Source organism: Peromyscus californicus, unplaced genomic scaffold, assembly GCF_007827085.1.
Source record: "Peromyscus californicus insignis strain IS unplaced genomic scaffold, ASM782708v3 Scaffold_3__1_contigs__length_106647218, whole genome shotgun sequence".
Taxonomy (NCBI): Eukaryota; Metazoa; Chordata; class Mammalia; order Rodentia; family Cricetidae; genus Peromyscus; species Peromyscus californicus.
In genome coordinates, this window is record NW_026294551.1 from 25,289,340 (window position 1) to 25,311,789 (window position 22,450).

Consider the following 22,450-nt stretch of genomic DNA (forward strand, 5'->3'; position numbering starts at 1 on the left):
ATAACAAGATACCATCCCTCCTACTGATCAGCAAAAACTTCAAACACTTGGAACAAAGCTGAGGCTGCCATCCCAGTGCATGCCCACATGTGCAAGGCCCTGCATTTGATGCCCAGACTGCAGAAAAGGAAAAAAATAAACAAGGTGTGGTGGTACCTGCCTGCAATTCCACATACTCAGGAGGAGAGGTAAGAGACAGACATTAAAAGCCAATCTGAGTAACCTTCTGTTGTCTCAAACCAAACAATAAGAGTTGGCCAAAGACAGGGCTCAGTGGTTCAAAGCTCTTGTTGCTCTTCCAGAGGACCCAAGTTCAATCCCCAGCACCCACATTGTAACTCCAGTTCCAGGGGATCTGGAACCCTCTTTTAACCTCCTCAGGCACCAGGCAGAGACATACATGCAAGCAAACAGCCATACACATAAAGTAAATAAGTAAACCAAAAGAAAAGAGAAGTGAAATAAAGTAAGGCTGATGAGATGGCTTGGTGGGCAAAGGGCTGCTGCCTGACGACCAGAGTTCAATCCCCGAGACTGACAGGTTGGAAGGGGAGAACCAGCTCCTGCAAGGGGTCCTCTGACCTCCACATGGGGCACACGCACACCTGCCCCACATCCCACAAAAGAAATAAAATATAAAAAGTAAAAATAAAACAACAAAAAAGAATGAAACTCTATGAAACGTATGTCAGAGACACACTTGCTTGTGTTAATAATGGGAGTGTGAACACAGCCTCCTCAGTGTGCAATCCACACCTCAGTGTGCAATCCACACCTCAGTGTGCAATCCACACCTCAGTGTGCAATCCACACCTCAGTGTGCAATCCACAGCAGCTCTCACAGGGAGACACTGACCTACCACTCCGCATCTGAACACCCACCTACAGAAGAGGGCCAGTCTTGTAAGGACAGACTCAAGGAAGGGCGCCGGAAGGTGGAAGGTGATCTACACACCCACCAGTAGAGGAGCAATCAGAAAAGGCACCGGCTAGAATCTGATTTTGATTTCATGTGTTTTGCCTGTATGTATGTTTATATCACGTGTGCACCTGGTGCCCAGGGAGGTCGGAGGAGGGAACCGGATCCCCTGAAGTGAGCGGCAGATGGTTGTGAGCCACTATGCAGGTGTTGAGAATCAAACCAGGGTCCCCTGCAAGAGCAACCAGTGCTCTTAACCGCTGAGTCGTCTCTCTCCAGCCCTGAGAAGCAGCTGCTGCTAAGAACAACTCAACCGTGAAGTTGCAGCAGCCTGTTCACACTGGCTCCGCAGGTACAAGCACGTGTCTCTTTCCTATTCTGTGTTGGGGACACCATGCCAGTGGCTTGAAATAAGTCACAGTGAGACTATTTACACCACAGAAATTGGAAAATGCAACAAACCAGGAGCCTCTCCTGCAGAGCTAGTTGTGAGCACTCACCCACTCCACCCCATGGTGGTCTGGGTGTCTCACAGCATAAAGGTCGGGAAAGAAACACAACGGCACGGCAGAATTGGCTTGTCTGCCTGTTTATGATTTTTGTTTTGTTTTGAGTTTTGAAACAGGGTCTCTCTACCTAGCCCTGGCTGTCCTGGAATTATGTAGACCAGGCTGGACTCCAACTCACAGAGATCTGCCTGCCTTTGCCTTCCAAGTGTTGGGACTAAAGGTGTGTGCCACGATGTCTAGTCTGTGATTTTGTTTTTGAGATAGGCTTCTGTTTTATAGCTCTTGGTGTAGCCAAGGCTAGCCTCAAAAGTATCATCTTCCTGCCCCAGCCTCCTGAGTGCTGGAATTAAAGGCGTGCACTGCTTTACCCATTCAAGCTGTTAATAACACACAGCTGAGTACATGGGCTATCGATGGGTTTGTGGCCAAAAGCCTGAAGTGGAATCTTGGCTGTGCCACCCACAGGCTGGGTGACCTTAGAAAGTCACTTTACCTCTCTGAGCCCCTATGTCTTGGTCCATGAAGGAGTTTAGTAACAGTTCCTATTTGGAGAGCTGTTTCAGGGAAATGCTAGGCTACAGTGAATGCTCAGAGGATGGCCACGACCTCAAGGAGGGAGGATAGCGCAGCAGGAGGACAGAGCGACAGGACTGACACACAGCTGCACAGACTCCATGTTTGACATGCACAGATTCCTTTGGTGTTTTTAAAAATAGAATAAAAAGAAATACATATAAAATACAACTCGGGCTGGAGAGATGGCTCAGAGGTTAAGAGCACTGGCTGCTCTTCCAAAGGTCCTGAGTTCAATTCCCAGCAACCATATGGTGGCTCACAACCATCTGTAGTGAGATCTGGCATGCAGGCAGAACACTGTATACATAATAAATAAATAAATCTTTAAAAAATAATAATAATAATAAATAAATAAAATAAAACTCAAAATTAAAACCAACAACCAAGAGTGAGAGGGAGAGAATGTATGTATGGCAGGGAGTGGTGAGGAATGGCAGGGATGGTATGTCCCTCTCCTCACCCTCCAGTTCTGCCCACTACTCACCGTCAGTGAAGAGGGGTTCCGGCAGCTTTCGGAAGAAAGCCTTGAGCAGGCTGCTGATCACATTGAGGTCCTGCCAGCGCTGAGGAGGAGCAGAGAGGTCAGGACAAGGCATGTTCATCCCAGGTGCCCAGATCCCACATCCATACCAGGTCTAGGAACAGCCAGGCCACCCAAGTGCCCAGACCTCCATGTCTGTCCAGAACACAAACTTGACTCCAGCTAGTCCAGTGGGTTCAATACTGCATACCACAAAAAGCAAAAGGACCCAACTTGGGGGACAGAAGTGAGGGGAGCTACCCCACAGAAGCATGCCCGGTGTATCCTATGTGCCAGGGTCAGCCCTGCCTCCCGACGCTCTCCATCCAGCCAGGAGTGACCCTCAGACCACCCTTTGGACCCACAGTCTAAGTGTCCACAGCACAGGCCTCACATGCTGCCCCCTTCTGATCCTAGGTCCTTTGCACATGTTGCCCCTGCTGGAACTGAACCTCTGCCCTTCACAGGGCTGTCCCCTCACCCTGTCTCGCTCCCAAAGCCCAAGCAGCCACGGATGCCACTACCCGGTCATCTGCACTGCATTCTGACTTTCTTCCAGGCGTTTCTTTTGCTTGCTTGTCACTACCTCCTGTGAGGCTGGGCTCTGTGAGGGGCAGGGATCCAAATGCTCTCATGGCCCCCAGGAGTGTTTGGCAGTATCTGGGAGCACCACACACATGGATGGATAGAGGCCAGGGATAGTGCTAAATGACCTCCAGCACAATACAAAAGAACACACACACACACACACACACACACACACACACACACACACACACACACACACACAATTTGCCGCAAATGGCCACTGAGCTAGGTAGGGTAGAGAAACCGCTCTAATAAAGAAGAAACCACCAGGTCATTCTGTCCACCAGGGGGCACCAACACCCTACATGCTGTAGCTAGGAACTAGGCTTAGCTACCCTCCTGGGAACCACTCAGAACTGCCTAGAAAGCATGGGAACACGGTCAATAGAAGATACAATCCTATGCACACTTATCACAAAAAGCCTCAGCTTAGTGCCAGGTAGTCCCCAACATCACCCTCTCTCCACGGACTCCACACAGAGCACTGACTTCCTGCACACCCCAAAGGAACCAGAGTGACGGATGGATGTACCAAACTGCAGTCAGCACACTGGGCATGCCTGCTTGACCCTGGGTCAGGCCAGCCGTCCCTCCAAGTCTGGCCCCTCTTCTCCCTGGCTAAGGCGAGCTGATGTATTTCACTTCATGCTGACCCAGTGGAGTAGCTCCTACATGCCTCTCTCCATTCCTTACCCCTTCCCGGTCCTGAGGAGGGAGCGCCTCTCATCTCCCGGCCGCCAAACCTAAGACCTTTCTGCTCAGCCTCTGGTCTCCTGTGACCAGCTTCCTGAGAGTCTGTCCTTCTGCCTTTCCAAGCTGGTGCCAGTTTGCCTTTCCCAGACAGCAGTCCCTTGGTTCCAGGCTGTCACATGACCCCACTCAGTCAGGGGCTGAGGATACTGTCAACCCATACAGGTGATGTGCCATCACCCCAGATTCAATGGGGCCACCATCTGACTCACCCCCCCTCAGCCTCTCTTCAAGCCACCCTCTTCCTCCTGCAACCGGCAGCTCTCCCTTATGGCCTCTGCCCCTCGTTCCTCCCTCTCTGCCTCTACTTACCCAGGGTCCACTGTAGCAGCCTGACCTTCAGTGACCCCACACCTCAGGGGCCTCTTCTTCCCCCACCCTCTGCTCTTCCCGCTCTCCACTCAGCTGTCACGAAGCCTCAGCACCACTCTGGTACTCTTGACTGTGCCTTCCCAGTGGATGAACTACCAAAAGCTCCCTACTGTCCACTGGCTCAAGGTCAGAGGCTCCAGGAACCCATCACATGCCCTGGGCCTTATTGTCCCCAGCCCCAAACACAGAAGGTGTGGCCACCTTTTGTCCAACCCTCAAGCCTTTCCATGAGTTTTGAACAATGCTGTCATTCCCTACTAGGGCTACCCGCCTGCTCTCCTACACCTCAGGAACTCTGGAGGCTACCCCTGCTCCAGCCCTCAGCAGTCCCTCCTCTTATACACAAGCCCTTGATGACAGGTCACTCTTCTCTTTGTCCCTTATGCCACATCTATTTGTTTTCTCTTCCCATCTCAGGGACACCAATGCTCTGCCCCAGGGTCTACCGTGCTTCCCTAGCCAGATTCACGGCTTCCACCCAAAGCCTTTTCAGTAGAGTCCCTTCGGGCAAACGGAGTCCTACAGAGACATCCGAGGCAGGCTAGCGAGAGAGGCTCAAGAGGCAGAGACACTGGCTGCCAAGTGTGACCAGTCCCCAGGACCCACGTGGTGCAAGGAGAGAACCAATCCCGCAAGATGTCCTCCGACCTCTACACATGTGCCATGGCGTGTATAGTGGGCCCCTCAACAAATAATGTGGGCCCTCAACAAATAATGTGGGCCCTCAACAAATAATGTGGGCCCTCAACAAATAATGTGGGCCCCTCAACAAATAATGTGGGCCCCTCAACAAATAATAACCAGATGTGAAAAAAAATCCAAGGTAACATTCAGAGCAAAGCAGGATGGCCTTTGTCCTAGCAAAGGAAGGGGTCTTGGCCTGTGTCAAAGCCCCTCTGGGACCCTCAGACTCTAGGAATCATCTGAGAACTGCCAGCCATGCTACAAGCTCTTCGGTGAGGTGTCGCCACCTCTACAGGCCGCTCTTAGCCCCAGCTTCCCTTTCCAGGCTATGGCCTTGGTGGCTGGCCACCCTGGGAGCATGGTATATCCCCTTCCTGCAGGCCAGGGCTCTGCGGGCCTCAGTGGCCCATGGACTCCAGCCAGCACCCCATTTCTTGTCCAGCCTGGTGCTAAAGGACGGTAAAGAGGAGTGGGGGCAGGAGGGGGGGGGGTTGGGGGGGAGAACTCAGCAGGAGGCCTAAAAAAAAACGCTCACTAGCCGACTTTCTTGGAAGTTTAGTTCCCAGCAAGTGTTCAGCCCTCGCTCTGCCCATATTTGACTGTAACTGAGTGAACTCAGCCGCCCCAAGTGCTCACGTAAAACTGTCATCCAGCCAGGAGGACAGCTGTCCTGCCGGTGGCACATTTCTACAATCTTAGCACTTGGAAGACAGAGGCAGAAAGATCAGCCTGGGCTACACAGAAGACCCTCTCTGAAAAAACCAAACCAAACCAAACCAAACCAAACCGCCTGCCTCTGTCTCAGCACCCACCAGCCCACTGGGGCTGGCTGACTGGGCAGGCTTTCTCCCGCCCCCTGGACACTCCAGCCCAACGATGATGAGGATATCTAGAGTAGCGCACAGTGAGTGCCACACAACAGTCCACGGGACGCACAGTTGAGTGCCACACAACAGTCCACGGGACTCTACAGGCAGCCGTGCCACACCCACCTCATCCTGCAGGTTGATGTCACTGGGCCCACGGTTGAGCTGCTCCTGCAGGCTAGACACCACTGCGTTGTTGCCAGGGACCCGGTAGATGCCAGTGGATTCTAGTCCCCGCGCCTCCACAATACGACAACAGGCAGCCACGATCAGGGGGACCCGCTGGGGGCGCAGACAGAGGAGAGGGGTTAGGGATACGATACGGCTGGAAGTTGCAGAAGGCTAATGTGAGGAGAGCACAGAGCCCAGAGCTGCCGCAGGACACCCGAGGACTTGGATGAAGCTCCGACTGCCTCCCTTCTAAGGGTCAGAACTAACATGAGCATTTCACCACTGACCTAGAAGGGACTAGCGAGGGTGGGCCTCGGTTCAGTAGGGCCCTCTGCAGGACTCGGGGATCCCCTCTTTGAGTTGGCCACGAGGCTGTGTGTATGAGGAATAGGCTAGTGCCACATTCCTACAGCTCTGGTTCCTGACTGGGCCTTCCATCTACTGCCTGCTTCAAGCAACGCGGGCACCTACCTGGTTCTCAGTAGCAGGCTGGCACTCTTCCAACCGGATCCCAAACGCCCTTGGGGCAGCCTTCTTGTTCTTCTTGATGATGTTGATACCCCAGGGGGTTTTGGGAGCTGCAGCACTGTCTTCTGGGATGAACAGTTAAGAGAACTAGATCAGCTGGAGGAGCCCAGAGGGTCCCCCGCGTTCAATGCCACAACCACACACCAGGCAGGGCACAGGCTTCACCAAAAAACTATGGTGTTAAAAATGACATCCACTGAGAGAGGGTTTAAAAGACGAGGTGCTTAGCCCCCAGGAAGGAGACCATGGCTCCATAATGGTTGTTGGTGGCCTCAAGGACCAACCTGTGAAGTGGCAGTGTGTTGTACATTTTGTCATGACCAAAAGAAACGCTTTCTTTAAAAAAAAAAGTTTAAAAAAAAAATTCTTTATGAGATTGAGGCCAGTTTGATCCACAAAGTGAGTTTAGCTAAGACTGCTATACAGAGAAACCTTGTCTCAAAAAAACAGGAAAAAAAAAAATCACAAAAACATATCACCATGGCTGACATTTAAAAGAAATTATGTGTGTATGCATGGGTTGTGTGGGTGTGCACGAGTGTAGGTGCCCAGAGATGTCAGAGTTGTTGGGTCTCCTGAAGCTGGAGCTACAGGTAGTTGTGAGCTCTGGGAACCCAAGTCTGGTCCTCTGGAGGAGCAGAAAGTGCTTTTAGCCACCGCGCCATCTCTCCGGCCTGGGAAGTGCTTCCTAATAGCCCAGAGCATAAAGATGGGCGCTGCCTGCAAGTGACCCTCTCATTCCCAAAGGACACAAGCAGAGACCAGAGGACCATCCAACTGGGATCCAGGAACTTCCAGCCCTGAAGCCTTGAGGATCCAGACCCTCGTAGGCTCACACTTAGGGCAGACATGCGCAATAACCCTGGACACACACTGCCCAGCACAAGCACACAGTGTGCCCAGTCCTCCTACCCTTGCTTCCTGCGGGCTGGTCCTGAGTCCTGAGTCCGCGGACTGCAGTCTGCTTGAGGAATTCAGACTTGAGGCCTCCCAGGCCCCGAGAGCCTTTAGGGGAGGAATCGGCTTTGGGCACAGAGCTATGGCTGCAGAGGGGAAAAGGGAGGAGGAGGTGTCTTCATCTGGGGTGACCAGGCATGCCATTCTCACTGGCCCCCATCCCCTCCAGCTAGAGACGATTCCCCAGGGCTGTCTGAGGATGGGAGATCTCTGCCTGGGAATGCCCTAGCTTGCAGGACTCCTTCCCCACCACAGGCTCTCCTAGAGAACAGGCCTCACCTCACTTTCCGATAATCATTAAGCTTCTTGCTGATCAGAGCTTGGTTGGCAAAGCCGGGGTCCTGAGCGGAGGAGAAGAGAGACGCCGCGTCAGCGCCCGCAGACCACCTCCACCAAGGCTCCTCCCTGGCCCCTGCCTCAGCCTGGCCTCTATCCACCAGGTGGACAGCACTGACCCTGGATGGCCAGAGGCCAGGGCTAGACTCCCTGGGCAGTTGTGTAACTTTGGGTAAGCCATTTGACATCTCCGAGCCTCAGTCACCTCAGCAATAATCATAGTGGAGCTAGACACAGCAGCCCTCTGGGTTGGGTGCGGGACTGTGTAGCATTCCTCTCAGGCAGACCAAGAGAGGTCACTACTACAGTAAGTAACTAAGGAGAAAGCCTGGCCAGGCCTCCAGAACAGGGGACCGCTCCTCAGGAGGGGAGGAGCCCATCAGTGAAAGTGCTTGTCCTGGGTGGAGCCTAGGCACACCACCATTGGTGGACACAAACCTCCTCTGCACAAGTGTGGCAAATGACCTCTGGGCAGATCAGATCAAGGGAAGACATTGGTAATTCCCAAGAGAGATGCCAGGTTTTTGGTTTTTTGTTTTTTTTTTTTTTAGCTGTCTCCAAATCCCCACCAAATCACTTGGCCTAACCCCTGCCTACCTGCTGCCAAAGGCTAAGCCTCTGTTAAGGTCAGCGTGACTGTCCCCCAACTTAGTATTAGTACATCTAGGCAGGACAGCTCATTCTGCAACCCGTTCCATGGGAGACTGTCCACTCTGTCCTGCCAGAGGCTATGGCTGGCCTGGAGCTGACCTCTCTGGGCCAGAGCTTGCCCAAGGCAATCCGGACAATAACAGGAATTACTGTCCTTACTGCAGTTGTTATTGTGTCTGCTCGTCACTGGACCCTGAGGATGCCAGCTGTGCTGCAGTCACCATGTGTCTGTCCTCACACCCAAACCCAGGTAGGCGGTCCCAAGGTGGACTCTCAACAGCTCTAATTTCTAGGAAAGGGAGTGAGGCTCAGAGTGGCCACCCCAGGTCACAGCAACTGAGAGGAGGCCTGCCTTGCCCTGCCCCTGCCTTGCCCTGGTGGCCCGCTGGGCACGAGCCCAGGGCCTCACCTCGCCCTCGGCCCTGCTGTTCTCCCGGATCGCTCTGATCCAGCCCAGCATGTCATCCCGATCCTCAGCCTGAAAGAGATATTCACAGAAGTCAGCGGTGGTCAGCCGGAACACGTGCCTCCTCTTGGTCTCGCTGTAGGAGATGTCCACCAGGCAGGAGCCGATGCAGACGGGCGCCGCCTCGTCCTCACCTGCGCCGGCCGCCGCAGCCCCCGCAGCCGCCGGCCCGGGCTCCCTCCGCTCCTTGCTCAGCGAGAGCGAGCGTGCCCGCAGCACAGCATAGACACGCTTCCACTGGCGCAGGCCGCCGCCCGCTTTCTGCAGGGAGACACGGGGTGGGAGAGACAGGGAAGCGATGAGAGCCAGGCCTGCCACGGGTCTGCCCGAGGCTGAGAAGCAGCAGCCGTGGACCACAGAGGAGACAGACCCCGCCTCCCCACATACACCTGGGCAGCCTCCGGCCAACAGCCCAGTGCTGGGCTCTCTGCCCACTTGCCCAGACCTCTCTACCTACCACTTAGACCCCCGATGCCAACCTCTTACCACTCCAAATGCCAGCATTGCCAGGCAGGGACCTGGAAGAGGCCGGGAGAAGGAACAGGGGCTCCAGACAGCACTGAGCCCTTACATCCCTGTGTATATATACCCTGAGCCCTTACATCCCCTGTGTATATATACCCTGAGCCCTTACATCCCCTGTGTATACCCTGAGCCCTTACATCCCCTGTGTATATATACCCTGAGCCCTTACATCCCCTGTGTATATATACCCTGAGCCCTTACATCCCCTGTGTATACCCTGAGCCCTTACATCCCTGTGTATATATACCCTGAGCCCTTACATCCCCTGTGTATATATACCCTGAGCCCTTACATCCCCTGTGTATACCCTGAGCCCTTACATCCCCTGTGTATATATACCCTGAGCCCTTACATCCCCTGTGTATATATACCCTGAGCCCTTATATCCCCTGTGTATACCCTGAGCCCTTACATCCCCTGTGTATATATACCCCGAGTCCTTACACCCCCTGTGTATACCCCGAGTCCTTACATCCCCTGTGTATACCCTGAGCCCTTACATCCCCTGTGTATACCCTGAGCCCTTACATCCCCTGTGTATACCCTGAGCCCTTACATCCCCTGTGTATACCCTGAGTCTTACATCCCCTGTGTATATATACCCCGAGTCCTTACATCCCCTGTGTATACCCTGAGCCCTTACATCCCCTGTGTATATATACCCCGAGTCCTTACATCCCCTGTGTATACCCTGAGTCCTTACATCCCCTGTGTATACCCCGAGTCCTTACATCCCCTGTGTATACCCTGAGCCCTTACATCCCCTGTGTATATATACCCCGAGCCCTTACATCCCCTGTGTATACCCTGAGCCCTTACATCCCCTGTGTATATATACCCTGAGCCCTTACATCCCCTGTGTATATATACCCCGAGCCCTTACATCCCCTGTGTATACCCTGAGCCCTTACATCCCCTGTGTATATATACCCCGAGCCCTTACATCCCCTGTGTATACCCTGAGCCCTTACATCCCCTGTGTATATATACCCTGAGCCCTTACATCCCCTGTGTATATATACCCCGAGCCCTTACATCCCCTGTGTATACCCTGAGCCCTTACATCCCCTGTGTATATATACCCCGAGTCCTTACATCCCCTGTGTATACCCTGAGCCCTTACATCCCCTGTGTATATATACCCCAAGTCCTTACATCCCCTGTGTATACCCCGAGTCCTTACATCCCCTGTGTATATATACCCCAAGTCCTTACATCCCCTGTGTATACCCCGAGTCCTTACATCCCCTGTGTATATATACCCCAAGTCCTTACATCCCCTGTGTATATATACCCCAAGTCCTTACATCCCCTGTGTATACCCCGAGCCCTTACATCCCCTGTGTATATATACCCCGAGTCCTTACATCCCCTGTGTATACCCCGAGTCCTTACATCCCCTGTGTATACCCCGAGTCCTTACATCCCCTGTGTATATATACCCCGAGTCCTTACATCCCCTGTGTATATATACCCCGAGTCCTTACATCCCCTGTGTATATATACCCCGAGTCCTTACATCCCTGTGTATACCCTGAGTCCTTACATCCCCTGTGTATACCCCGAGTCCTTACATCCCCTGTGTATACCCTGAGTCCTTACATCCCCTGTGTATACCCTGAGCCCTTACATCCCCTGTGTATACCCTGAGTCCTTACACCCCCTGTGTATACCCTGCCTCACATGTCACCCCTCAATAAAAATGTGATGGTCAGGAGCTGCCAGCAGTCTTGGGAGGCTGCCCTCCCCCCAGTGTCTTGACTCTTCCTCAAGACTCCACAGAGGTGTCCTGCCTGGAAGTCATTCTCAGGGTCACCTGGGATCATCATGTCCCCAAAGCCAGTGGCTATTTCTGAGGCTTGCCTCACTACTCCATGGCAGCATTTGACTCAGGCAGCCGCCTCCTCCTCCTCTTCCTCCTCCTCCTCCTCTTCCTCCTCCTCTCCTCCTCCTGTTCTTCTTTTTCTTACTTTCTTTTCTTTCTTTTTTTTTTATTTTTTATTTTGAGACAGGGTTTCTCTGTGTAGCCCTAGCGATCACAGACCTCACTACATAGACCAGGCTGGCCTCAAACTCACAGAGATCCACCTGCCTCTGCCTCCCCGGTGCTGGGATTAAAAGCGTGTTCCATCATGCCTAACCTCTCTTTCCTTTCAATACCTCTTTGACATATGAGGTCCATGTTCTGGCCTTTTCCTCAATTTCTCTCTCTCTCTCTCTCTTGGGCTCCTTCATAGTTTTTGTCCATGCTCTATACCTGTAGTTCATTTTATTTTACCCCATTTTTATTTTATGTGTGCGAGTGTTTTGTCTACATGTATGTGCACCATCTATGCATTTGGACCTGCAGAAGTCAGCTCCCTGGACCTGGAGTTACAGATGGTTGTGAGCTCTCATGTGGGTTCTGGGAAGTGAGCCTGGATCCTCTGCAAGAAGAACATGTGCTCTTAACCACTGAGCCATGTCCCCAGCCCCAACCTGCAGTTCTTTCTTACCCAGGATGAACTGCCACTTGGAGACATTTGTCTGGAGACATGGTGGAAGGGAGATGTGCTTAGCAGGGAGCAGCCAAGGATGGCACTAACCATTCACTTATCCAAACAAAACCCCACAGGACAGGACTGACATCACCTATCCAGACAGCACCCCACAGGACGGCACTAACCATCCACTTATCCAAACAGCACCCCACAGGACGGCACTAACCATCCACCTATCCAGACAGCACCCCACAGGACGGCACTAACCATCCACCTATCCAGACAGCACCCCACAGGACGGCACTAACCATCCACCTATCCAGACAGCACCCCACAGGATGGCACTAACCATCCACCTATCCAGACAGCACCCCCAGGACAGCACTAACCATTACCTATCCAGACAGCACCCCACAGGACGGCACTGACATCACCTATCCAGATAGCACCCCACAGGACGGCACTGACATCACCTATCCAGACAGCACCCCACAGGACGGCACTAACCATCCACCTATCCAGACAGCACCCCACAGGACAGCACTAACCATCAGCTACCCAGACAGCACCCCACAGGACAGCACTAACCATCCACCTATCCAGACAGCACCCCACGAGGACGGCACTGACCATCACCTATCCAGACAGCACCCCACAGGACAGCACTAACCATCCACCTATCCAGACAGCACCCCACAGGACAGCACTAACCATCCACCTATCCAGACAGCACCCCACAGGACGGCACTAACCATCACCTACCCAGACAGCACCCCACAGGACAGCACTAACCATCCACCTATCCAGACAGCACCCCACAGGACAGCACTAACCATCCACCTATCCAGACAGCACCCCACAGGACGGCACTGACCATCCACCTATCCAGACAGCACCCCACAGGACAGCACCAACCATCCACCTATCCAGACAGCACCCCCACAGCAAATCATCAGTCCTGGCTCAACAGGCAACAGAGAACAAGAAGGAGACCTGCCTGGCACAACAGGGCCTCAGGGCTGTGTCCTGAGCCCCCTCACCCTGCACAGCTCCTGCAGGGACACCATGCACACCCGTGACCTTAAACAGTCGACTGCTCATGGCAACTCCCAACCGTACAGTGCTAGCCTGCAGTAGGCACCAGCCCAGTCTTGAATGGCTCATAGCCTGCTCAGCAACACCCCCTCCCCACTTTGCATGTCACATGAGTAGGCCCCATGCTCCTTGCTCACTGTAGCGCATGAGTCTCTGCCCTGAAACCTGTTCTCCACCCTCATGTCACCTTCCCAGCTCAGTCAATCCACCCAGTTGCCCGGAACCTGGGAGTTGCCCTTGACACCCAGTTATCAGAAATCAAGGCTCCTGCTTTCAGAGTAGCATCTGTGCCCACCCAGTACCACATGTCCCCACCTGGAATGCTGCCATCCCGCCCACCTCATTGACTCCTCATCTGGACAATAGTACCGACCTTCCCAGGCCCCCAGGCCTTGGCCCTCCAGGCGGCAGCCCCACCATAATTTCTACAGTGAAAGAGCTTGCCTCTCCTTTGGATATCCCCTTGAACCAAACAGAAGGTCCTGAGGTCCCATCGTGACCCTCTCCAAACTTATCTCCCTTGGTCTGTCAAGCCACTGGGCCTTTGCCTACCAGTGACTGGCCATAGTCTTCCGTTCTCAGGGCCTGTGCACCAGCTGCTCTTCTCCTGTGGCCTGTCCTCCTTCTCTCTCTCTCTCTCTCTCTCTCTCTCTCTCTCTCTCTCTCTCTCATATATTTATTTATTTCATATGGGTGGGGAAATGTGGGTGTGTTGTGGCATGCTAGCGAAAGTCAAAGGCCAGCCTGCAGGAATGAGTTCCCTGCCTCCACCAGGTAGGCCCCAGGGATCAAGCTCAGGCTTGGCAGCAGGCACCCTCACTGCTGAGCCAAAAAGTCATCCCTCTTCCCTTTCTGCCTCTTCTGTTGTGGGAGAGATTGAACCCAGGACTTGTACGTGCACATCAGGTAAGCCTTCTCCACTGAGTTGGATTCCCAGCCCTTAGTCCTGGCTGTCCTGGAACTCTGTGTAGCCCTGGCTATCCCAGAACTCTGTGTAGCCCTGGTTGTCCTGGAACTTGCTCTGTAGACCAGGCTAACCTCAAACTCAGAGACCAGCCTGCCTCTGCTCCCCAAGTACTGGGACTAAAGGTGTGAGCCACCACGTCCAGATGTACTTGAATTCCTAATCTTCGTGCCTCAGACTCCCAAGTGTTCAGCTTTTCTCACTTCTTTATGCGGCTTCCTCCTTCACCCGACTCCTCCACATCACCAGCATCAGCTGCTTGATAAAACACCTCTGACTACCGTAATGCCCTGCAGATAGCCCCATAATCTCAGGTTCTGGCTGTGAGTTTCCTGGGTACGTGGCAAGCTGCTGGGACAAATGCTCCAAGCCCAGGGCTGGGTGCAAGGCAAGTATTCACTGTCCTGATGGTGGGGGCTCCAGGGTCCTCCAGAGAGCAGGGCTGAAGCAGCCATGCCCAGCTTCCCTTAGGGTAGATCCCAATGTATGAGCCGAGCATACCATCACAGGGCTGCTGGGCCAAGACAGTGCAACTGGAGCAGCCCTAACACTAATGTAATAAAAGAGACTCCCGTTCCAAGAGAATGACCGTGTTAGCAGGAGATGGTCCTAAGGGCCCCTCTGAGACTAAACCAGCGGGAGAGCCCTGAATAAGTCAAGTCTCTCCCTGGCATCAATGTCGCTGTTAACAAATACTGAGAGTTAAGTGGTGAGTGTCCATGGTCATGTCCCTCAAATTGGACCCTGGCCTAAGGAGTACCACAAGCATGTGCCCACCCTCTGCCTGGCCACTGATCTCTAAAGCAGGCAGAGGGTGGGAGAGAGAGGCTGAGACTACTAGTGTGGATGACAGGAGGTGACAAAATGGGACCCCAGACAGACCCAGGGTCTGCAGCTGACTCCAGGGTCCTTTTCTAGCTCCTAGGAACGGCACCAGGTAAACAAGTGACACTGGGTTTTGGTCAGCAAGAGAGGGGAAGGAAGCCCCTCTACTTCAGGACTGGTCAGTGAGCCAAAGAGCCAGTGCCTTTCCCTACCCAGAAAACACTGCAGCTGGGCTGCCAGGGTCACCCAAGGCAGGGGCCAGGCTCTTCTCTACCATGGTCTTAAAGGATGTTTCCACACTGGGCTCTGCCTGCACAATTCACACAGACACCTGCCTCTCCTAGTCCACCTCTTCTTGGAGTGACTGCCATTTTCCTGGGTCTTTTAGGTTTCCTGGCTAGCCTTACCTCCCCAGCTCCCATTTCCTGTCAAGACTGTTGTGGGGCTGCTGTGGGATGTCTTTCTGTACACTGTGAATATAGGTCACTCTGATTGGTTGATAAACAAAGCTGTTTGGCCAATGGTGAGGCAGAATAAGGTTAGGTAGGACATTCAAACTGAAGAGATGGGAGAAGAAAGGAGAGACGCTAGCCCACTGCCCAAGAAGCAACAAGATGCCAGCAGACCGGTAATGCCATGCCCATGTGGCAACATATAGATTAATAGAAATGAGTTAAGTTAAGGTACAAGAGCTAGCTAGCAAGAAGCCTGACCATAGGCCACACAGTTTGTAAATAATATAAGCCTCTGTGTGTTTACTTGGGACCAATGGCTGCGGCACACAGGTGGGAGAGATTCGTCCTGACTGTGGGTCTGGGCAGGACGGGAGAAACTTATGGTTACATGGGGCTGGTCTTTAATCCCAGCAATGGGAGGCAGAGGCAGTGGGATCTGAGTTTGCAGCCAGCCTGGTCTACAGCGTGAGTTCCAGGACAGCCAGGGCTACACAGAGAAACCCTGTCTCAAAACAAAACAAAAGACTCCCTGGTCCTTGTCCCCTTCTCCCTGTACCTGAGGCCACAGGTACTGGTGCACAGCTGGTGGACTAAGGTGACCTTCAGTTGGGCCTCTCTGTATGCCACATCCACATGTTTCCATTCACAGGACCTCAGCCAGAGTGTGTGGAGGGTCACAGAACTCCAACAGAGCTTCCTCTTCCTAAGTCTGCTCCTCAGCCAGAAACTCAAGGGGGATTCCCTCCTGCCAGCCATGCAGAAAGCCAGGAAGCTCAGCCTGTCCTCTGCCTCCCTCAGTCACCCCCCGAGGCCATCAGCCAACCTTTCCTAGAATCTCTTACAGACAGACCCCTGGTCCCATCCCAAGGCCTGGTTCACATAAGCAACAGCAATGATACCAACTCCTCCCAGCACAGACACACCAGTCTCCTGTGTCACACATCTCCCAATGCCACCCCATATTTCAGGACAGAAAAGTTCCCTGGGTACCACGCCCACTTCACCTTCTTCCACCTTCTCTGGGTTCTCTAGGTGACCTGGCTCCTGGCACACTCCTCTGAGCCTCCCTCCAGCCCTTAGTGAGGGGGTCTCCCCCAGGATACTCCCTCCCACCCAGTCTCTCTCTACTCCAGACTCCCACACGCTCCCTGTCTCAGCCCCCTAGACATGCTAAACCCCACCCCGCTAAGCCTCTACACTCCCTGTGCTGACAGTGAGTGCACCTGTCATTGGGGAGCAATTAGCACTTTCTCTGTGGTCATCAACCCCAAGAGGACAGGACCAGGCGAGCTGGCTCCCTCACTTAAGTCCTCAGAAGCTCGACAGACCCTCAGGAGCCGGAGGCTTTGTGTCTGTAAACTCCAGTGCTCTCTGGCCTACACGTCTCCCCTCCTGACTCATCTTACAGCTCGGGGAAGTTAAGGTGGCTCTCCTGAAGCCATATGCATGCAACAATGTGTAGGAATCCAGCTGTGTGGGAATTCAGAGTCTGACTATTTCAAAGTTTATTCTTTCCAGGTACCACCCCTAGAGGCATCCCTTCTACAGGTTCCATAACCATGGATTGAACCAACCATGGATCAAAGAATTCAGAAAAACAAACCCTGCATCTGTACTGAGGGGTGTAGACATTTTTCCTCGGCATTCCATAAACAACTCACTGTAACAACTGTTTACATGGCATTACCTAGTATGAGGCAGCACATGCCATCCAGAGATGACTTACAGAGCATGGGAGGATTACGTCAGCTGCATGCAGATACTAATTTGCTTTATAAAAGGGACTTGAGTGTCCATGATGTCTGGTACCCATGGGGGCTTCTAGAGCCATCCCCCTCTAGATATTGAGGGATGTCTGTAATGGCAATAAGGCAATAAAACATCAGCCCCCAAGTGCCAAGTTATGACAACTCCAGCCCCACTTTCCCCCCACTCTTTCTGCAATGACAGGAATGGAGCCTCGGCCCTTCCATAGGTCAGGCAAGAGTTTCGTCAGCACAGCCCACAAGAAGTGTGTGTGTGTATGTGTGTGCGTGTGTAGTGTGACTAAGGCTTAAAACCAGGTCCTCATGCCTGCTAGGCAAATATTCTACCAATAATCTACATTCCCAGCCCTTGGCCTACATTTTATTTATTTGTTTATTTATTTATTGGTTTTTGTTTTGTTTTGTTTTTGTTTTTGTTTTTTTGAGACAGGGTTTTCTTTGTGTAGCCCTGGCTGTCCTGGAACTCTCTCTGTACACTAGGCTGGCCTTGAACTCAAAGATCTGCCTTCTTCTGCCTCCTGAGTGCTGGAATTAAAGGCGTGCGCCACCACCACATGGTCACATTTTATTTTGGGAAAGAATTTTGTAAGTTGTCCAGCCTGTCGTTGAACTCACTCTGTAGCCTAGACAAGTCATGAACTCTCCATCCTCCTGTCTCAGCTTCCCAAATAGCTTGGACTACAGACCAGTCTCACCACACCTAGTATAGGACACTCTTTGTTCAGACCATGTCTTTAATCACCTAGCAGGAGGTGAGGAAAAGTGTTAGTCAGCACCCTTAGAGACACTGAGTCACAAACATGAGGGACCGAGCCCTTCAGAAGCAAGCCCTGCCATCAAGAATCAAGGCCAGGTTTGTCTGAACCACCGGCCTCCTTTTTGTCCCTCTTCCCAGCCCAGGGCCTCCAGTCTGGGACTCCAGTTCAGGCCTGGGAGATCAGAGCCCCACCTTCTCTTCTGAATCCCACCTGTCCCCTCCTGCCCACCTCCTCACCCACTCCCTCAGGTCCTTGTCTCTCACCTGGATCTTGTGGTGACTTCTAAATGGTCTTCTTACTCCAAGGCATCCCTCACTAACTCATCATGCCAGGAAGCCACATGAGTATTTGAACTCTCCAACTCTCCCAAGGGTTTCAGTTGCCCTTAAGCTAAGCCTGCACCCCAGGACCTCCCAGGGCCCTGAGAAAGCTGGCTTCTGCTTTCTTCTTGGGCCTCAGCAACCCCCTGGCCTTGCTCCTTTACCATAAGCCCCGGTGGCCATTCACGGTCATTGAAGAATGTTTGGTCAGGATTCCAAACACAGCTTGCTGTGTATTCCACAGCAGGGAGTGCCTCTCTGTCACTCTCCTTTTTAGAGGTTTGGTAATCCCCCCTCTCCCAGAACCTCTTCCTGGCATCTAACCTTGAGTCCTCAGGCTAGCGCCTAAGGCGGTTTTTTTTCTGGCTCCAGAGCTTCAAGACAGGTATAAGAGGACCTGGAAAGTTCTGTCAGAGCCGGCCTCCATCCAGCCAGGACCTCCCTCCTCAGGCCACCTTACCTTCCCCTTCCTGGTGAGGATCTGCTTATAACACAACCAGCCTTCTCTCCTGATGTCACTGAAGGTTGCATCGGAGAGGTCAGAGGTGGAGTGTCGCTTAGAGGGGGCCTCAGCATCTTCAGAGGTGCCCCAGCTATCTAGAGACTGCAGGGAGAAAACAGAGGGCAGCTTAGGGTGGCTCCCACAGTACCGGCATCTCAGGAAGCCCATGGGACCACTGGCAGGCACACAGGCCTGGCGTGTGTCTGTGCTGATGTGCTGGGTGACCTCATGGGCCTTGCTTGTCCTCACTGGACCGTTTGTGTTGAGGTCATGAGACCTCATGAAGAAGCCAGGAAGAGGAAAGGCTCCGATCTGCCAGCAGAAAGCATGCCTCCCCACGCTGGAAAAGACAATCTGGGCCCTTCCCTCAGCTTTATAGCCTTGAAGGAATTGAGGAAACAGGGGAAGCGATTGTGGCAATAAGGAGGTGAGTAAACAGGGGAAGTGGGAACATCAACAAAGACTGAGTAGTGATGGACAGGCAGTCAGCCCCACCAGGAGTCGATCAGGAAGTGGTGGTGGCAACAGGAATCCAGCCTCAGAGCTGGCACATCCAGGGGGAGGTCAGCGAGCTGAGGAAGTGATGAGGGGCAGCCGGGTGGCCATGTCTGTAAGGTGCTAAGCCAACAAGAGACATGTGCGTGCGAGGAAAGTGCACAAGTACCGAAGAGCGGCAGGAAGCAGCAGGTGCAGGGCTGCAGCTTCAAAGCAAGCCTCAGAGCGTCCACAAAAGCGCAGCAGCTACGGTACAGTGCTCCTAGAACTCAGGAGGCTGAGGCAGGAAGGTCAGGAGGCCAGCCCGGACCCAAACCCTGTCTTCACAGTCTGTCAAGACCCTGTCCTAAGAAAACTGAGGGCTGGAGGGACAGCTCAGTGGTTAAGAGCACTGGCTCTGCCGGGCGGTGGTGGCGCACGCCTTTAATCCCAGCACTCGGGAGGCAGAGGCAGGCGGAGCTCTGTGAGTTCGAGGCCAGCCTGGGCTACAAAGTGAGTTCCAGGAAAGGCGCAAAGCTACACAGAGAAACCCTGTCTCGAAAAAACCAAAAAAAAAAAAAAAAAAAAAAAAAAGCACTGGCTGCTCTTGCAGAGGATCCGGGTTCAGTTCCCATCCATATGGCAGCTCACAACCATATGTGACACCAGATCCTGGGGAGCAATGCCTTCTTCTGACCTCCACAGCAATAGTCATGAGCACAGTGCACAGACACACACAGGCAAAACACGCATACACATGAAATAAAATCAACAAATCTAAAAGAAAATTAAGAAAAAGAATCTGGAAAGACCCATATTGTAGGGCTAACGAACATCTACAGGTCCAGCTCCAGGAGGCTCCCATGCCTCTGGTCTCCTCAGGCACCTGTGCTCAGCTGCACACACACACACACACACACACACCACACACTAAATAAATAAATAAATAAATAAATAAATACATACATACATACATACATAAATGAATGAATGAATGAATAAATAAATTGGGGGTGGGAGGGATTAAGAGTTGGAAGCTGGTCATGATGGCACGTGCCTTTAATCCCAGCACTGGAGAGACAGAAGCTGGTGGATCTCTGAGTTCAAAGCCAGCCTGGGTTACAGAGCGAGGCCAGCAACAGCTATAAAGTTAAGACCCTGACTCAAAACAAATAATCAATGAAGAATAGAAGACACTGCTCAGAGCCAGGGCTCTCGCCTGCCATGCTTGACCCTCGGTGCCATTCCCAGCACTGAAGAGAGAGAGAGAGAGAGAGAGAGAGAGACAGAGAGAGAGAGAGACAGAGAGAGAGACAGAGAGAGAGACAGAGAGAGAGAGAGAGAGACAGAGAGAGAGAGAGACAGAGAGAGAGAGACAGAGAGAGAGAGAGAGACAGAGAGAGAGAGAGAGAGGCAGTTTTGTGATTTGAGACTTTCCAGATTCAAGGACAAATGCAAAGTCCTCAGGTGGGAGGCAGGTCATGTGAGTGGCATGAAGATGAGGTACAGGGAAGGGGCCAGGAGCCAGAGTACTTCCTTTAGGGGTCACAGGAATCACAGACGTGGAACCAAGGACATATAGAGCTATCACCCTTCTACACACACACACACACAAACACACACACACACAAACAAATGCACACATGTGCTTTGCTGGCTTACCCCATCAGTGAAAAAACTCCGTAGCATCCGTAGGCTGGGTACCCGGTTAGGAAGGCGCCTGGGGAGCAAGGACCCAAGGTGAGGGCTGTGGACGGCCCTCATTCTCATCACCCACCCAAACCCATGGCCCAAACCTAGAAGAGCAGAAGCCACCCCACCCCAGACAGACAGAGCCTCACCGGAACACTCGGCCCTCATCACGGAAGGTGTTGAGTCCATCATCACAGGACTTGGAGCGCTCTGTGGTGATGGCCAGTAGGTAGGAGGAGCGACGGCCTGCCTTGATGCTGCCTGAAAAGGTGCCCACACGAGGCCTCAGGATTAGCAAGCAGATTGGGAGCGACCCTAGGAGCCCTCCCTTCCAGTCAGGGTCAGGAGTGGGCTCTCCCATGGGGCCCCAGAAGACCCACAGGGACCAGGCAGCAGAGGAGGGGGGTGACACAGGATGGAGATACTCACTGCAATCCTGTGAGTAATGGCGGCTGAGGGCAAAGGTGAAAGTTGGTGAAGATGGGCTTGTGCCCAGGACAGGGGCTGAGTTCATGGCACTGGAGACCACCGCAGAGGCAGGGACATGCTTGGCTTGGAGGTCAATGCTGGGGCTGGTGGGCTCATCTGCCAGTAGAGGACGGAAGGTGTGAAGGACACAAGCAGCCTGAATACCCCAGTCGTATCAGGCTTTGGGCACACACAAGCTGCAAACCCCTCAACTCTTCCTCACGAGGGCATTTCTGGCCACATGCCCACTGCCCAGGGTGCCTTGCCCACCAGACTGTGGCCAGGGAGTATATCCTCTCAGCAGGGGCTGAGCCTCCCATTGCATCAAGGGCACCACGGAGTGTGACTGAGCCACCCCACTTGGAGCGAGCTCCTAAAACACAGACGGTATTCCACCAGATTGGTGGCTTCTGAGGACAAGCACTATGTCCCCCCACTAGACCGTTGGATGGGGGCACCTGACAGTGGCCCAGCTGGATCCCCACTGCAGGCTGCTGATGGCATCACATCATCCTATTTAAACTTCCTCTTCAGTTCCCAGGCTGCTCAGCTCCAAACCCAGTCCCAGGTCTTAGGCCTAACATCATCATCTTGCATTCCAGGCTTTCTCCAAAGCCCCTAACCCAGCCCAGCCCAGCCTCCACCCTCACAGCCCTAACCCTTTTCATGTTCTTTCTGCACTCTCACCCCCAATATAGAGATAAGGCGCCACCCTCCAGGCAAGCCAGAGAGCTGGGGATCACCCCTGCCTCTCTGCCTTCTTGCTTCCCCCACTCTATAGCCATCACAGCCTCCTCGGTTCTTAGGGTGAAATCCAAGCTTGGCCTTGGGCCGGAGAGGACCACATGGCCTGGAAGAGCATCCTGCCTCTCCCACTGCAGGTACTACACGGTCCCATCTTTCTCTTTGAATACTCTTCCTCAGTCTACCTTGAATCCTTCTTAACCAAGTGTTTTTCCAATGTTTTCCCAGTGCCGACCACACCCGTTTAGGCCACAGAGCCCTTCCCCATCCCCAGAGTCTGTCCCATTTCTTTCTGTCTGACCTCCATCCCCCAGGGAAGCAGAAGCCTAGCACAGTGCCTGATGTAAATGTTTGTGGGAGGAATGTAGGACAGGCGGGAAAAAAACAAAGACTGAAAGACACAAAGGGTGAAAGGAAGAACAGAGGAAGGAAGGAAGAATGAAAGCTAAGGATGAATAGATGGAAGGAATGAAGGAACAAAGGAAGGCA

General features: G+C 53.1%; 1 protein-coding gene across 5 annotated transcripts in view; it reads right to left on the bottom strand.

The window, feature by feature from the left end:
- The window catches only part of Arhgap23 (Rho GTPase activating protein 23), a 105,619-nt gene that overhangs the window by 30,824 nt on the left and 52,345 nt on the right, over nucleotides 1-22,450 (bottom strand). For 3 of the 5 annotated variants that reach the window (XM_052755632.1, XM_052755631.1, XM_052755627.1), the window contains exons 8-17: nucleotides 21,179-21,334; nucleotides 20,899-21,010; nucleotides 20,720-20,777; nucleotides 18,542-18,685; nucleotides 8,837-9,154; nucleotides 7,720-7,781; nucleotides 7,396-7,526; nucleotides 6,427-6,548; nucleotides 5,911-6,066; nucleotides 2,489-2,567 (exon numbers count right to left, since the gene is read on the bottom strand). In XM_052755632.1, the coding sequence (XP_052611592.1) occupies nucleotides 2,489-2,567; nucleotides 5,911-6,066; nucleotides 6,427-6,548; nucleotides 7,396-7,526; nucleotides 7,720-7,781; nucleotides 8,837-9,154; nucleotides 18,542-18,685; nucleotides 20,720-20,777; nucleotides 20,899-21,010; nucleotides 21,179-21,334 (1,338 nt within the window). The remainder of the gene's footprint in view (nucleotides 1-2,488; nucleotides 2,568-5,910; nucleotides 6,067-6,426; nucleotides 6,549-7,395; nucleotides 7,527-7,719; nucleotides 7,782-8,836; nucleotides 9,155-18,541; nucleotides 18,686-20,719; nucleotides 20,778-20,898; nucleotides 21,011-21,178; nucleotides 21,335-22,450) is intronic. The other 2 variants (XM_052755628.1, XM_052755629.1) reach the window with 2 other exon arrangements.